General features: G+C 39.3%; 1 protein-coding gene across 34 annotated transcripts in view; it reads right to left on the reverse strand.

The window, feature by feature from the left end:
* CREM (cAMP responsive element modulator) overlaps window positions 1–14223 on the reverse strand; it is a 93468-nt gene that overhangs the window by 27090 nt on the left and 52155 nt on the right. For 6 of the 34 annotated variants that reach the window (XM_079911167.1, XM_079911171.1, XM_079911164.1 and 3 more), the window contains 3 exons: window positions 9432–9467; window positions 5345–5501; window positions 1692–2121 (listed from right to left, as the gene is read on the reverse strand). In XM_079911167.1, the coding sequence (XP_079767293.1) occupies window positions 1968–2121; window positions 5345–5501; window positions 9432–9467 (347 nt within the window). In that variant the 3' untranslated portion in view covers window positions 1692–1967. Of the gene's footprint in view, window positions 1–21; window positions 2122–5344; window positions 5502–9431; window positions 9468–14084; window positions 14140–14223 lie in introns of those variants that run through there. The other 28 variants (XM_079911180.1, XM_079911168.1, XM_079911175.1 and 25 more) reach the window with 15 other exon arrangements.

Consider the following 14223-nt stretch of genomic DNA (forward strand, 5'->3'; position numbering starts at 1 on the left):
TGCCAATGCAGGGGACACGGGTTCGAGCCCTGGTCTGGGAAGATCCCACATGTATCAGAGCAACTAAGCCTGTGAGCCACAACTACTGAAGCCCACGTGCCTAGAGCCTGTGCTCCACAACAAGAGAAGCCACCGCAGTGAGAAGCCCGTGCACCGCAATGAAGAGTAGCCCCCGCTCGCTGCAACTAGAGAAAGCCCGTGCGCAGCAACGAAGACCAACGCAGCCAAAAATAAATAAATAAATTTATAAAACACAAAAAGCAAAACTCCTATGGTTGTTAGCCAAAACTCAAAATAGAGGGCCACCAGCAGGAGATTTCCAGACCATCTGCAGAAAGGCCTACTCCATCATACCAGCTGAACCTCTCATAGCTGCTCTTCTGTGTAAAAGCCCTGGGGCCGAGCTTCTGATGAGATGGCAGAAAGAACACTGTGGAGATCACGACCCACTGTGGAAATCGGCAGTGGACCCCCTTGACGGTATGCAAATACAATTCTAACCTAAACCTTTAAATCAGGACAGATATTAAAATTTGCGTTAATGTTCATCATGTAATAGCAAACCGACACTAAAAACTTCTGCAAGATCTTTTATGTTACACAAGAGTAAAAACTGTAGTATATGTTCAGATAGTTAAATGAGCACCAAACACTACAAAGTGTAACCAACATGGTTCTATTAAAAACTCTCTTCAACTATGGCATTCAAGGACAGCAATACAATATTTTCTTTACAAAGCAACCAATATAAAAATCTGCAAATGCCATAAATTCATTTATAGGCTATTATTTTCACATAGGCATGTCATTAGATTCTTTCAATTCTTTCTTTCTTTCAGTTCTTTCCTGAGGTATTTTTTGTGGTTTACTTTTATTGTACTGCTGGATGCATTATCTTTGATCATCCTTTCCTAAAATGATTTTTAAAGACCTGCAAAAAATTTTTATTGCATAGGACACTGTTCATGACACAGAGATCGGGAACTGCAAATATGTGGCACTGGAACAAGCCTTACAAATGTTGCATTTTAAGAATTTTTTTTTTTTTACAGTTTGCCTCTTTTAAAAAATTGAAGTTACAGCTAAGAGTTAACTACGTACAGTGAAGCAGTTTGGGAATGTTAGAGATTAGAAAATACGATGAATGATAAAGGGAAAAAAAAAGCCATAATTCTTGCTGGCTTTATATTGTATTGCCTTCAAAAGCAACTGTACATATTGCAATCAGTTCATAGTTTAATATTTCTACTAATCTGTTTTAGGAGAGTAAATGTCTTTCAAGGTTTCCAGTTCCTCTATGAGCTTCTTGTTCTGAACTTCCAGCACTGCAACTCGACTCTCCAGACATTTGACATATTCTTTCTTTCGACGTCGACATTCTTTAGCAGCTTCCCTATAAGAGAGTAGAAGCAAAAGGGCAAAAACAAAACATTTTTTTTCACATGCATGCTACTGACAGGGAGGTTGAAGTAAGCTTGGTAAATGTGATCGTGGTGTTCCAAATCCTGGGACAACATTCCCAATGCGATTCCAAACCCTAAGCCAAACTGGGTTCTGAAGGGTCACAAGCATCCCTTCCACAAGTCCACATGGCAATTAGTAAGACTGCTGCATCTCCTGCCTTGATTAGAGCTCTGGGCAAACAAGGCCCAAGTCAAAGTCACTCTGCTTTACGGCAGTAAAGATCTTTGAGGGCCTTGAGTTCCTCAATGAGAGTCTTGTTCTGGTTTTCAAGCACAGCCACACGGTTTTCAAGACATTTGACATATTCTTTCTTCTTCCTGCGACACTCCCGGGCAGCTTCCCTGGAACCAACACAAGGCAAATGACAACAGGAACAACCTCTCAGCACAATCCAGAGCGGCTTGTGAGTCTCTGCCCCCCAGACTCAACTGCCGGTCAGTCCTTGGGGATGTCCGCACGGAGCCGCACAACAGTCGTAACCGAGCACATGCCTCATTGGGAGGTTAGCCTAAGACAGCAGGAACGACGGCAGAGCACAACAATTCGCCCGGCATCCGTTGTAAATGGTGTTTTCTTAGGGCACACGTCCCATGGTCACAGTGACCAGCAAGATTTTCAGTAACCGAAACGATAGGACCACATCCCCAAGTGGAATTTCTACAAAAACATTTACAGATCTTTTCAATTCTCTTAATTATTTTTGTCCACCAAAAGCCACATATTCCATCACAATGAGTTAACTTTATTTGATCAAAAATGATTAGAAAAATTAATCCTTAGAAACCAGTGTCAGCACTGGAGATTTTAATTCTTCAAGACTAAATCTCAGTAAAGCAAGATCAATCATGACTGCAAGCCAACAGTTTGTCGGCTAGAAAACAACATGGATAAGAATAACAATAAACAAATCATGCACATTTTCATAAACCAAAATAGAAGGGACTCTGCTTCTGAAAACTAAGGAAGGAGAGAAGAGAGGGTACAGAATACAACCCTCAATAATTCAGATAACTTAAATCCAGAAATGTGAGAACACCACAGCTGAAGTCATGGAAAGGACGCGAGAGATGCATCTGCTAACCAGGATTTAAAGCACTGCAGACACGCCCAGAGAAAGGCCAGACCAGCAGCCAAAGCAACACACACAAACAAACAGAGGAGCTGAGTTAGTCATTTTCACACATAACCCTGCCAAAATACAATGGACATGGCCAACATTTTCTTTCTTTCTCCTTCTTTTCAGGGTGGGAGGGGGTGGCTACTACATCATTGAACTCCTCTAGAGAATATACCCTCTGATAACAGCTTTATTTTGGAGTGTTCCTTTGAGAATAACTGCCTTTGGCGTACCCATCATATCAAAAAGCCTACATTGAAACAGGTAATTCAAATATGTATAAGCAAAAGTTGTGTTGAACGTCTAATCGCCAGTTACTGTAATGCCAGTTAGCACTGCTGCAATTCTGGACTAGGAGTGACACATGCAACACATGTGGCCAATTCTGTTTTATTTTTAGGATAGTTGATGCTCACTAACAACTGGTTATCTGTGTTTTCTCTGTGGGAAGCAAGGGTCAGCAGAAGAGAGCCCTTGAAATCCCAATGAACTGCAAGAAAAGATCGAGCCCTACTCCCCAGCCAAGAACAAAGCCATCACCCTGTGAACGTGAAAGGTTCTCAGACTTCTTAACTGGTTAACAGAAAAATTAACAGTGTAAAAGTGAACACAATCTGATAAGCACAGATGAATTTAATCTAAATCATGCACACGGCAATGCCAAGAATAAATCCAAGCACACTTACACGTTTGCCAGTTTGGGAACACAATTCAACTCTTCCACAAAGAAACTAAAATACATTTCTGAACACCAAGGTTTTTGTGATTAAATCATTATATTAAATTCTAGGTCTGGAAGGAAGATAGATGGTCATTTTACAAAACAAGTTACTACTAAATGAAATTTTAAATGTCGAATAGCTGTGTTGTGGGATGTCTAATGTTTCAAGTGTAATTTACCAAGCTGTGCTATTTCTCGTGAGTATGGATACTTCGTGTCTCATGCGCCTGCATGCATGTTACCAGAGTCAAAATATTCCAGGCACAAAGCTCTGGATGGCCACACCAGTAGGTGGTACATTCCTAAGTAGTCTCGGCTAAGGAAGACACCTGTTTCTTCTATTAATAGTTAGCTCCATTTTCAGGCCTTGCATTGGTCTGGATATACCCTTAGCATGGAGAGGAAGTACATGGCAAAGAGGAAAAGCTGACAAGGTTATTAAAGAAATAACAACTGTAGCTGGATTGGCAGAAATACAATTAAGTATCTATTATGAATGCCAGCCAAGGAATTTAGCTGAGAGAATGTGTAAGAGGTCTTTGACATTAATAAGTAAATCCTACATACTCTCCATAGAGCTAAATCTGCAGCTGACACCGGGGTCTCTTTGAGGTGACCTGGTGTTAGTGCAGGGTGGGCTCTGGGGAAAGACGGCCTGACTGCAGTTCCAGGTTCTGTCCAGTTTGGGCTGTGTGATCTTAATCAGCTTGTTACCTGACCTCTCTGAACCTCAGTTTCTCATCTGTAAAGTAAGGGAGAATAACCAGACCTACTCTCATGTGAAAGCTATGTGTGAGTTAAAAAAAAAAATGGTAGAGGGCTTCCCTGGTGGCGCAGTGGTTGAGAGTCCGCCTGCTGATGCAGGGGACACGGGTTTGTGCCCCGGTCCGGGAAGATCCCACATGCCGCGAAGCGGCTGGGCCCGTGAGCCATGGCTACTGAGCCTGTGCGTCCGGAGCCTGTGCTCCGCAACGGGAGAGGCCACAACAGTGAGAGGCCCACGTATCGCAAAAAAACCCACAAAAAAACGGTAGAAACAAGCACTGAAAACTTGCTCAGCAGACACTGAGCAACCGAAGAGCCATTTATCATCTGCTTTTCTCTTGTCCTGCTCTGAAACTGAAATTTGGAAGCTAAAATAGACCCTTCTCAGAATCCCGTGCACCTAGGGGCTCTCTTGTTTATTTCTAGCCAATGAAATGTGCAAGAACACGTGAGAAAATGAGAGAGGGAACTGGAAGCGTATGTACGATAGGAGGCATCTCTATGCGGTGGGGCTGTGGGTAATTTTAACTCTTCCTCTTGCTTTGTACTTGTCCCCAGCTAGAATTTTTCACAATAGATTGTACTTGGGTATAATAGAGAAAAAACAAAGTTACAAAATAGATGAAAGAAAACTACATGTAAAAGACTTAGAAAATTCTGAACTCACACTCAGATTTATTTTGCTCACAAAGAAGCTAAAAATTATACGTATCACCTACTTCACAAAGTAAATACCAAGTACAAAATGAATCTTTATTTGTAATAAAGTCCTTCCATTATCAGTTAAAAAATGAATGTATCGGGCTTCCCTGGTGGCGCAGTGGTTGAGAGTCCGCCTGCCGATGCAGGGGACACGGGTTCGTGCCCCGGTCCGGGAGGATCCCGCGTGCCGTGGAGCAGCTGGGCCCGTAAGCCATGGCTGCTGAGCCTGTGCGTCTGGAGCCTGAGCGTCCGGAGCCTGTGCTCCGCAGCGGGAGACACCACAACAGTGAGGGGCCCGCGTACCGCAAAAAAAAAAAAAAAAAAAAAAAAAGAATGTATCTTTTAGACATTACCCTAAAACACATGAGGATGTACGGCCTGCTGATGAAACAGTTTCATGCCTGGAACTCTGACTAGAAGACTTACTTAGCACATGCAGAGCACAAGCCCACATAAAATGCCACACAACATGTAACTTGGGAGAAATAGCTGAGGAAAAGTTAATTTTTTAAAAGCCCCACAGTAATAAATGATATGTCCCCTAAGTGGTTGCGGTTTCTAGTGAAACATCTTACCTATTTTTCATTAGCCTCAGCTCTCGTTTGCGTGTTGCTTCCTCTGCTAGTTGCTGGGGACTGTGCAGGCTTCCCGGCGAGGCAGCCATCACTACTCCCTGTGGCAAAGCAGTAGTTGGAGCTCGGATCTGGTAAGTCGGCATGTCACCAGTGGTGGCTGCAATGAAACAAAATATCACGTTATATAAACAACTTATGACTTGATATTTTACGTAAAATTGACCTGGAAATAACATACTTCTTTTTACATGTTTTAAGAGGTGAGCTTGCTAATGTTTAAGATGATTATTCTGAGCATTATAGAAATTTTAGGTATCAAAGATCCCTTCAGCATTTGGAACAATGATACTCAGCATGCTCTATACATTTAATTGAAAGGTTTTTATCAAAGGCTAAAGTAGACAGGCTTTTCAACTGATAGTTCATTTAGCCTAAAATCAGTGGTGTGCTGATAAATATTTAACCACCAGCTCTCTAAGGGGGAAAAAAAAAGCCCTGGTCCGTAGTGTTTATCATTCCCATGATGTAAATGCTTTCACCATGGCCAATTTCAAGCTACCGATATGACTTCACTAAATGTAGAGTTGGAAAGACATACAACAATAAGTAGCACACCATACAGACAAAATAGATGTAAATAACCTCAAGAGCATAGATACAATTATTAGAAATGATGAGTTTTAAGTATTTATTAATGTTGTTTTTAATGTAATTTGTTAAATATATATGTATTTATATCTTTAGTTTTTAATAATGTCTGTTTTTGCAACCAGTTCATAAAAATCCTGAAAACTTAATAATTGGCCCCAGCAAATGAGTGGGAGCTGGCCCTAGCACACCACTGCAAACATTTTAATTAAGAAGAACATCTCCATCCTCTGAATACCCCAGCTAAGAGATTTTCCTAAACCCTGCAGCATGCCTGAAACAGTTCCTGAATGTCTTTAAGTGCAAGTCTTATTAACAGGTGATGACTGGTACTGGTACTGGTACTGGAAGGAAAATACTAGCTTACTGTATTTTCAGCTTAAAAACAAGGACAAAATAAGAAACAGGAAAGCTCTACTTAAAACTGGTTTCTCTAGGGAAGGATAATTTTTGTCTTTCTTAGATTTCTTGGGATAATAATACATTTCTAAGTATTCATTTTTTAAAACACATTTTCTAATTATAGTATAATCACAGTTAAATGACAGATTTAAATATTTATTTAGTATTCAGAGCGAATACTAAAAGTCCCAAAGTGTAATAATTTAATTTCAAAATTTGTCTATCTACTGCAATAAACACAGGTTCCTAGGAAGGACAGATGGATTTAAGTGATTAAACATGTTTCTACCACCAATGTGTCAACTTTGAGAACGTATGGTCCAGAATTAATTTGACGTTTTGATGAGATATTACAAAATACATGCTCTCTCAAAGCTAAATGCAAGAAAAAGGTTAAAAAATCCTATAAAATCCTATAAAAATTGGTCTGATCTAAATCCCAATCAAAATATGAAATGCATCACTGCTGTATGTCATTAAAATGTATTATACCTATTGAGTAAGAAACAAAATTTTACCCAAAGGGAGACACAGACTTTTTTCACTTAAGTAGAATATTATCACTGAAAATAGCCAAGCAGTTTAAAATGTTAATTGAAAACTGATCTATGTGCTTCTTTTGGGTAAATGCCAGGTGTCTTCCCTCTAGGGCTCAAGAGTTAGGTGAAAGAATAAAAATATGGCTTTGGGGGCTTCCCTGGTGGCTCAGTGGTTGAGAATCCGCCTGCTGATGCAGGGGACACAGGTTCGTGCCCCGGTCCGGGAAGATCCCACATGCCGCGGAGCAGCTGGGCCCGTGAGCCATGGCCGCTGAGCCTGTGCTCCGCAACGGGAGAGGCCACAACAGTGAGAGGCCCGCGTAACGCAAAAAAAAAAAAAAAAAAAAGGGCTTTGGGTGAAGATCATTCAATTCTTCATAAGGTTTACAAAAATATCATTTATAAGGTTCTTCTTTCTATATATAATTTAATAAACAATGGTGAATAAACAGTAACTGTGATAGATATAATGATCACCAGCAGAATCTCGATTAATAAACTTGGGAAAAATCCTAAATTTGTTTTCATGACTAATTAAAATATTGTACATACATATGTCTCATTAGGTGTCATAGAAATTTTTGAAATATTGAAGAAGATAACTTTAAAAATCAGTTGTAAACTTACTAAAGATTTTTTTTAAAATATTTTAATCATATTGCCAGAGGAGCTAGAACGGTGCACAGAACAACATGGTTCTCTCCTTTTCTCTTTATCCACATCAAGGGAAGGTGGCTATGGGATAATAAAGGTTAAACAATGGAACCCGCTGGAGGCAACAGAGGCTTTCTAAAATTGGAACAATGGCCAGCAACGAAGAAGAAGTCCATGTGTCATTATGCTGACATTTGCAGGCAGCAGGGATGCAGACCTCGGTCTAGGGTTGCTCTTGCCAAACACTGCTGACAAAGAGTGCAATACAATGAATAGAAAGGTACAGAGGGGTTTGCTGTGCTTGTTCGAGTTTTGTGTGTACTTTTTGTACTGTAAGTTAAAGCAGAATGCTTGAGTAACCATTTTTTCAAAAAAGGAAAAAGTCGGGGTGGGCAGGAATACTTTGCAGGTGAAAAGTAAAGTTCATTCACTGGTCTTAAAACCAGAAATGGTTCTAAACTTGTGCCTATTTCCAAAAGCTGAAACTACCCTCCAAGGACCAAACTTGGCACCAGGAAGAACAATGGCACTTTCAAAAGAAGTATTCTTAAAACACTTTGAGCAACAGCTCAGGAAAACATACCGCTTTAAAATGATAACTTGGAAGGGAATGATATATTTGGATGTATTAGTTCTGGATGTTAGCTAACAAACTGGGTTTTATTACAATTTTTCAGACATAGTGTATATTCATTTTATCTCCTTCAACAAAAATCAGTTTGCAGCTCATTAGTTCAAGCCAGAAACAGGAATTAGTATAAATTAGTAGGAATTTGTATAAATTTCTGTAATATCCCAACGAATCTATATGACAGTACTATTCTAATGGTCACTGAATAAGTATCAGTGGATGAATTCCATATATTCAAATATGATCACATTAGCAAGCATGTTAATAAGATATGGGCAAAGAGAATCTCTTGTTTTGAGGAAATCCAAATGTCAAAAAGTTTTGTTTTTGAAACAAGTTATCCAAAAGTTTTTATCTTAGCTTTAGTTTCCAGTGTTATGGATGCAGTGGTGATTTAAAGCAGGTTAGCTATTGAGGATCACAGTTCAGAGAACCATACTACATTCTTCGATGACACATTCTGATCCCTGTACTCTTAAGAAGGCCAATTCCTGTTCCATCTTAACTACTGAAAGTGTCCAAATTATTTTTTATGCTAGAATTTCACTGTATAAATTATTTCTGAAAATAAATGGGCCATCAGTGGGGGCTTCAAGTTCATGACTGAAGAAGAATAAGAAAAAGATATTTATACATTAATTTTACTCTAAGGCAGCAAACTTTAAAGGCAAGTCAGGGATATCTTTTTTACCCTAGACTCTAGCACAGTCCTCGGCATACAATGGGTGCTTTGTGAGTTTACATGTGCACCACAAAGTAAATTTTGAACTTCTCAAGGTTTTGCAAAAGCCCACTGCCATTCAGAATGTTTAAAATAAGCAATCTTATTATTATAAGACTATAATTAGCTATTGTTATTATAGCTAAGTCTTTAACACTAAGCCATGGAAAGCCCGATAAGATGCCATATATTTATACAAACTGACCTTTCTTGATAAAAGGCATTATTTCTTAAGTCTTCCCTTAAATATTACTTATCTACCCTGGCATTTTAGAAACAGAGGAGTTGTAATTACAGTGTGATTCCAACCATCTAACTCCTGACATGAAAAAAAAGTTTAGGTTTAGTGTCAATATTTCATGGGAAAGAAAATTCCTAGGACTCTCAACTCTGGTCAGTAACTTCATACCTCTCTTTGCAAGCTTTAAACACGGTACAGCAGAAAAAGCATGGGATTTGGAGTCTGGGTTCTAGTCCAGCTGTGCCACTTACCAGATATGTGACTTGGGGCAAGTTCAGTTTCCTCATCTGTAAAATGGGGATACATGATCTCATTTAATACTCACAATAAACCCTATAATGTATGTCAAAGTGTCTAGCACAGTGCCTGGCACATGGTAGGCTTTCATCAAATGTTAGTTCCCTTCCTCTTCCCTTCCTTAAGTTCTGAAAGACAATGTTCCAAATTATGCTTATACTGTATAATTAAAAGACATATAACAACCATATTTTCCCCTGGAGTTTCCCTTCTAACAAACCTAGGTAATAGAATGACTGAAACGTATGGCTCTTATTCCTTATTTTGTTTAAAAAATATGCCCCTTAAAAAGCTTTTAAAATTTCTACTATATTTTATTATATCCCTTTAGAGAATAAATCATTAAAAGATAATATAAAATGTCCTTTTTAATGTGCATAATCATTTAAAAGAGAACCTCGAAGATGGAGGATCACAAAGAAACACGATACAATCTCATCAGACTGGTAATAAGAAAACTGAAAACCTCACAAGTAAAAGGTGTTTGTTTCTTTCTAACCAAGAAAGAAACAAGAAACTCAGCCAAATGCCTATCTTGATAGCTTCCAAAGTGAAACAGTTTATCAACACCCCAAATGATGGTGATATTACTTGCTTATTGGTTTATTGAGATCTCTGAGCACATCAGCTGAATAGAAACATTTTTCTATGTGCAGCTCCTCCCTTCATATGTCATTTTGCTCTGCGTCACTAATCCCAAACACACTGAAGTAACACGCGATGGAGGTGACTTAGGAGCCGTACTTGTTAGCAGGGGCTTCTTTCCCTGGCTCCAGCGAACCAAGGACATCTTCACTTTTCCTTTTGATCCTCTCCTCCCCACCACCACACCAGTACTCAAAATGCCCAAATCAGGCTTGTCCTCGCCTGGTATCTCACACTGTCAAAAACTTTCCCTCCTCCATTGCTCCACTTTTTCCAAGAAAATGAAATCCTATATAAGTGTAACTAAGTACTGATCATTTTCAAATTTGCTACAATTACTATAACAGACAGACCATGTGGAATTAAGCCAGTACTATTTTTTATTTTAAGTTACACATATAAGGGACCTTCCTGAGTTGTTTATTAAGTGAAACTCTTAAAGTGACAAAAAAAAGTCTATGTAAAAAGATGAAATTATGAATATTGAAATTTAAGGTTCTCTATAATAGCAAATATATGCTCTATTGTCCTATGAGAGTAATAATAAATATTCTAGAAAAAATCCATTTTGACTACTTAACATGATGCTAACTTCATTTTGCATGTTTTATAAGCAGTGTGTAGTATGCTATTATAACTCATCTAACCGTAGCATTAATTTACCAATGTCAGGTGGATTTTGAGCAGCAATGTAATATGGTGTGAACAGAACCAGACAAGGAGTCTGAAAACCCAAACGGGTTCACCACTTGCTAGCTTTGTGAGCTAGGAGAGCCTTTACCCACTCCGATCCGATCCCTGTTCAGTTACATGCAAATGAGTGTAACAATATCTGCGCTAAGTGCCTCAGTGAGAATGCATGGAAAGTGCTTCTCCTCTCCGGTATTTAAACATGGTTTCTTCATTGAGGCTTGCCCTGATCCTTTAACCCATATTACTGCTTCCTGTGGGTCTCTCGTGATCTGACAGCTTCTTTGATAGCACTCACCCCATAAGTGATTTTTTTAATTTTAAAGTTTATGTAAATGCAAAGCATCATCATAATTATTTTATTAGGCAACGTATTCATATAGGCATATAAAACTGGACAAAGTGAAACAATTATCCTAAACTATATTTCATTAAAAATTTTTCAGAAACAGTGAGGAGGCAATTTCAGTATACCTTCCACACAGGTTTGGAGTTTTATGGAAACTTAAGGTAGATGAGTGACTTCTTGTTTTCATTTCCAACATGATTATAACTTGCTTCGCTACCAACTTCAAGAAGCTGTTATAACTTGATCCAAAACATTCCTTTACGTGAGAATTTCCAAATAAAAACCTTTTCCAGCAGCCTCTTTTCACAAAGGTAAAATGCATCCTTATTCACTAAGATACTGTTTTCCAAATTTGAATTAAGTTGTAATATTTGTTTTTTAACAATTCAGAAATCCAGGCTGAATACAATTCATCAGAGTTTTTTAGACTTGGAGACTAAAGGGTATGGAATTAGGCTCCTAAACATAATCAGCTTATGAACAAAGCCAAGAACTATTTCTAATAAAACTTTAAACTATACCCAACAGAATCAATAATATAATTCTATAAACCAAAGATATTCACTTTCACATTCGATTCTATGATCCTGTAAGCAAATGCTCCTAAAACCTTTACCAGGCCAGTCATTATTTTGGAGCCTGAGTTTGGTCCAGATCAGCTTTTCAAACTATAAGTTGTAGACCATGAGTAATTCAGTAATTAATTTCATGGGTCAAGAATAGCATTAAAAAAAGAATGGAATAGACAAGTATGAGTACATCACATAGAGTAAGGATAAGCACTATTTTTGAAACTTGTTTTATATAAATGTACTTGTTTTATATAAATACACACACACACACACAAGGTCTATGGCATCATGCTGTAAAATGTGGGTCATAGTCAAAAAGTTTGCAAGTCAAATATCTAGCTCGGTCCACTTGGTTGCAATCCACACGGGGAGGGGGCGGAACTGGGACTCCAAAGGTGGGCCCCAAAGCTGCTCTACTACACCTTGAAAAGGCCCCTTAAATCCTGTGCTCTTTGGGCTCCTCGAAAAAGCAAATAAAATATGCTTTTCATTTTCAAATAGCATTTTCAATAGAATTGATTCTGTGAGAACTGACCAGATTTCCAAAAATAATGATTTCCAAAGGCACAAAGAGGTCTTGGGAAAAAAGTGACATTTAAAAAATTTCAGCATTCTGAAAAATTTAAACTAGAATGGGTAAATCATGTATAAGCATTATGGGTAAAACTGTGAAAAAAAATGTTTTCAAGGATAGTGGTATGTTCACTCTGTAAACATAAACGCATAAAAATGTTCATTTATTTTCAAGCAATGGTTAAACATTTATGTAAATTTTTACTTTAAAATTTAATATTTAAATATATTCTGGGTATTCTCAAATCATTTATTTTTTGTTATAATTCTCTCTCATGTTTGGACATGAAAATTGGAATTAAAGGCTTAGTAAAGAAAGATATAAGGGTGGGAGGGAGGGAGACACAAGAGGGAAGAGATATGGGGACATATATATATGTATAACTGATTCACTTTGCTATAAAGCAGAAACTAACACACCATTGTACAGCAATTATACTCCAATAAAGATGTTTAAAAAAAATAAAAAAGATATAAACCAACTAATAATTTTTAGAAAATACATGTATGCATAAAAATGCCTTTTGGTTCTAAGAATCATATGACATGCAGTATCTGAGATTATTTTAAGTCCATCTATATCTTACAATAAATCTATTATGTGAAGGCTTCTGCATTCTATAGCCCCTCTAAAACCTCACGAAAACTTCTTTGAGAAAAACAATTTAACACAGGCTTTACTTGCTCAAGACAATGGAATGTTCCCATCCGGAAGAGAGCCGAGACCCACTAAGTGAAGAGATAAGGTGTGGTGAAGCTGTTTACAGTCACCCACTCTTCAGGAATTCAACTGCGAGCTTAGCACCAGGCTGGCACTCAACTGCCGGTAACTAAGTCACCAGCATTACCTGTAACTGAGGGCACCACCCCCGGGAAGAACTGCAGGTGGGGCGGGTGGGTGCGGGTCGGCACTGAAAGATGCGCACTCCCCGGACCCGGCGCTAGCGGGCACTCCGGCCCCGCCAGGCGCCTGCGCAGGCCGCTCGGCCCCGCCAGGCACACACTTACCTCGAGCGGAACGTTAAGGCGAGGCTCACGGGACCTGCTAGGGGTCTACGGGCGCCGGCGGAGAGGGTGGCAGCCCCCACCTGCGTGCGGCCGGGCGGAAAGAACTGAGTCAATCACAGCGTGACTCGGGCTGACGTCAGCGTGCTGCCTGCCTGCAGTTTAACTTTCCACTGCCCGCCGCACCGATTCCAGGAAATGTAATGACGTCGGCCCTTTGAACCCGGTTAGCTGAGAAGCAGACCATTTTAAACAGGACGGAAGGAACGGCAGGCTCACAAACACCCCTGACGCGCTGTGTTTCCTATTCTGTCTTGCAGCTACATTTGAACACAGCAAGAAAATCGGAAGCTTACTTTTTTTTTTTTTTTTTTACAACTTGAACAAAATGTGTTTGACTTGCAGCTGCACTGGATCTGCAACAGGTTGCAGATGAATCAACAGCTTATTTTAGTAGAGCAAATGGAGACGGGGGGGGAGGGAGAGAGAGAGAGAGGGGGGAGGGAGGGAGGGAGGGAGGGAGGGAGGGAGAGAGAGAGAGAGAGAGAGAGAGAGAGAGAAAGGGGAAGCAGCACAGTACTGAGCAAAGAAGCGGTTACACTCAGATGCCTTCACAGAGTGCCGAGTATATTCGGTTACAGATTAGAAGGAACGTCTTACTCCTCAGCTACTAGAAAGTTAATACTTTTTGAAACACTCAGAGGTTCCTAAATAATTTTTCTAAACTTCAAAAACAATCTTGCGGAATTTCAATCCCTCTTTAAAATTCTTACCTGTTTCGTCTCCAGTTACAGCCATGATGGGCTTCTGCATACAGAACTGTCTTGCTTCCCCTATCACAGGACCACATAAAGTGTTCCAAACCAGCAAGCATGTGCAGGGTAAGTAGGAGTACTGACATCACAGTGACCT

Source organism: Stenella coeruleoalba (genome assembly GCF_951394435.1).
Source record: "Stenella coeruleoalba genome assembly, chromosome: 2".
Classification (NCBI taxonomy): domain Eukaryota; kingdom Metazoa; phylum Chordata; class Mammalia; order Artiodactyla; family Delphinidae; genus Stenella; species Stenella coeruleoalba.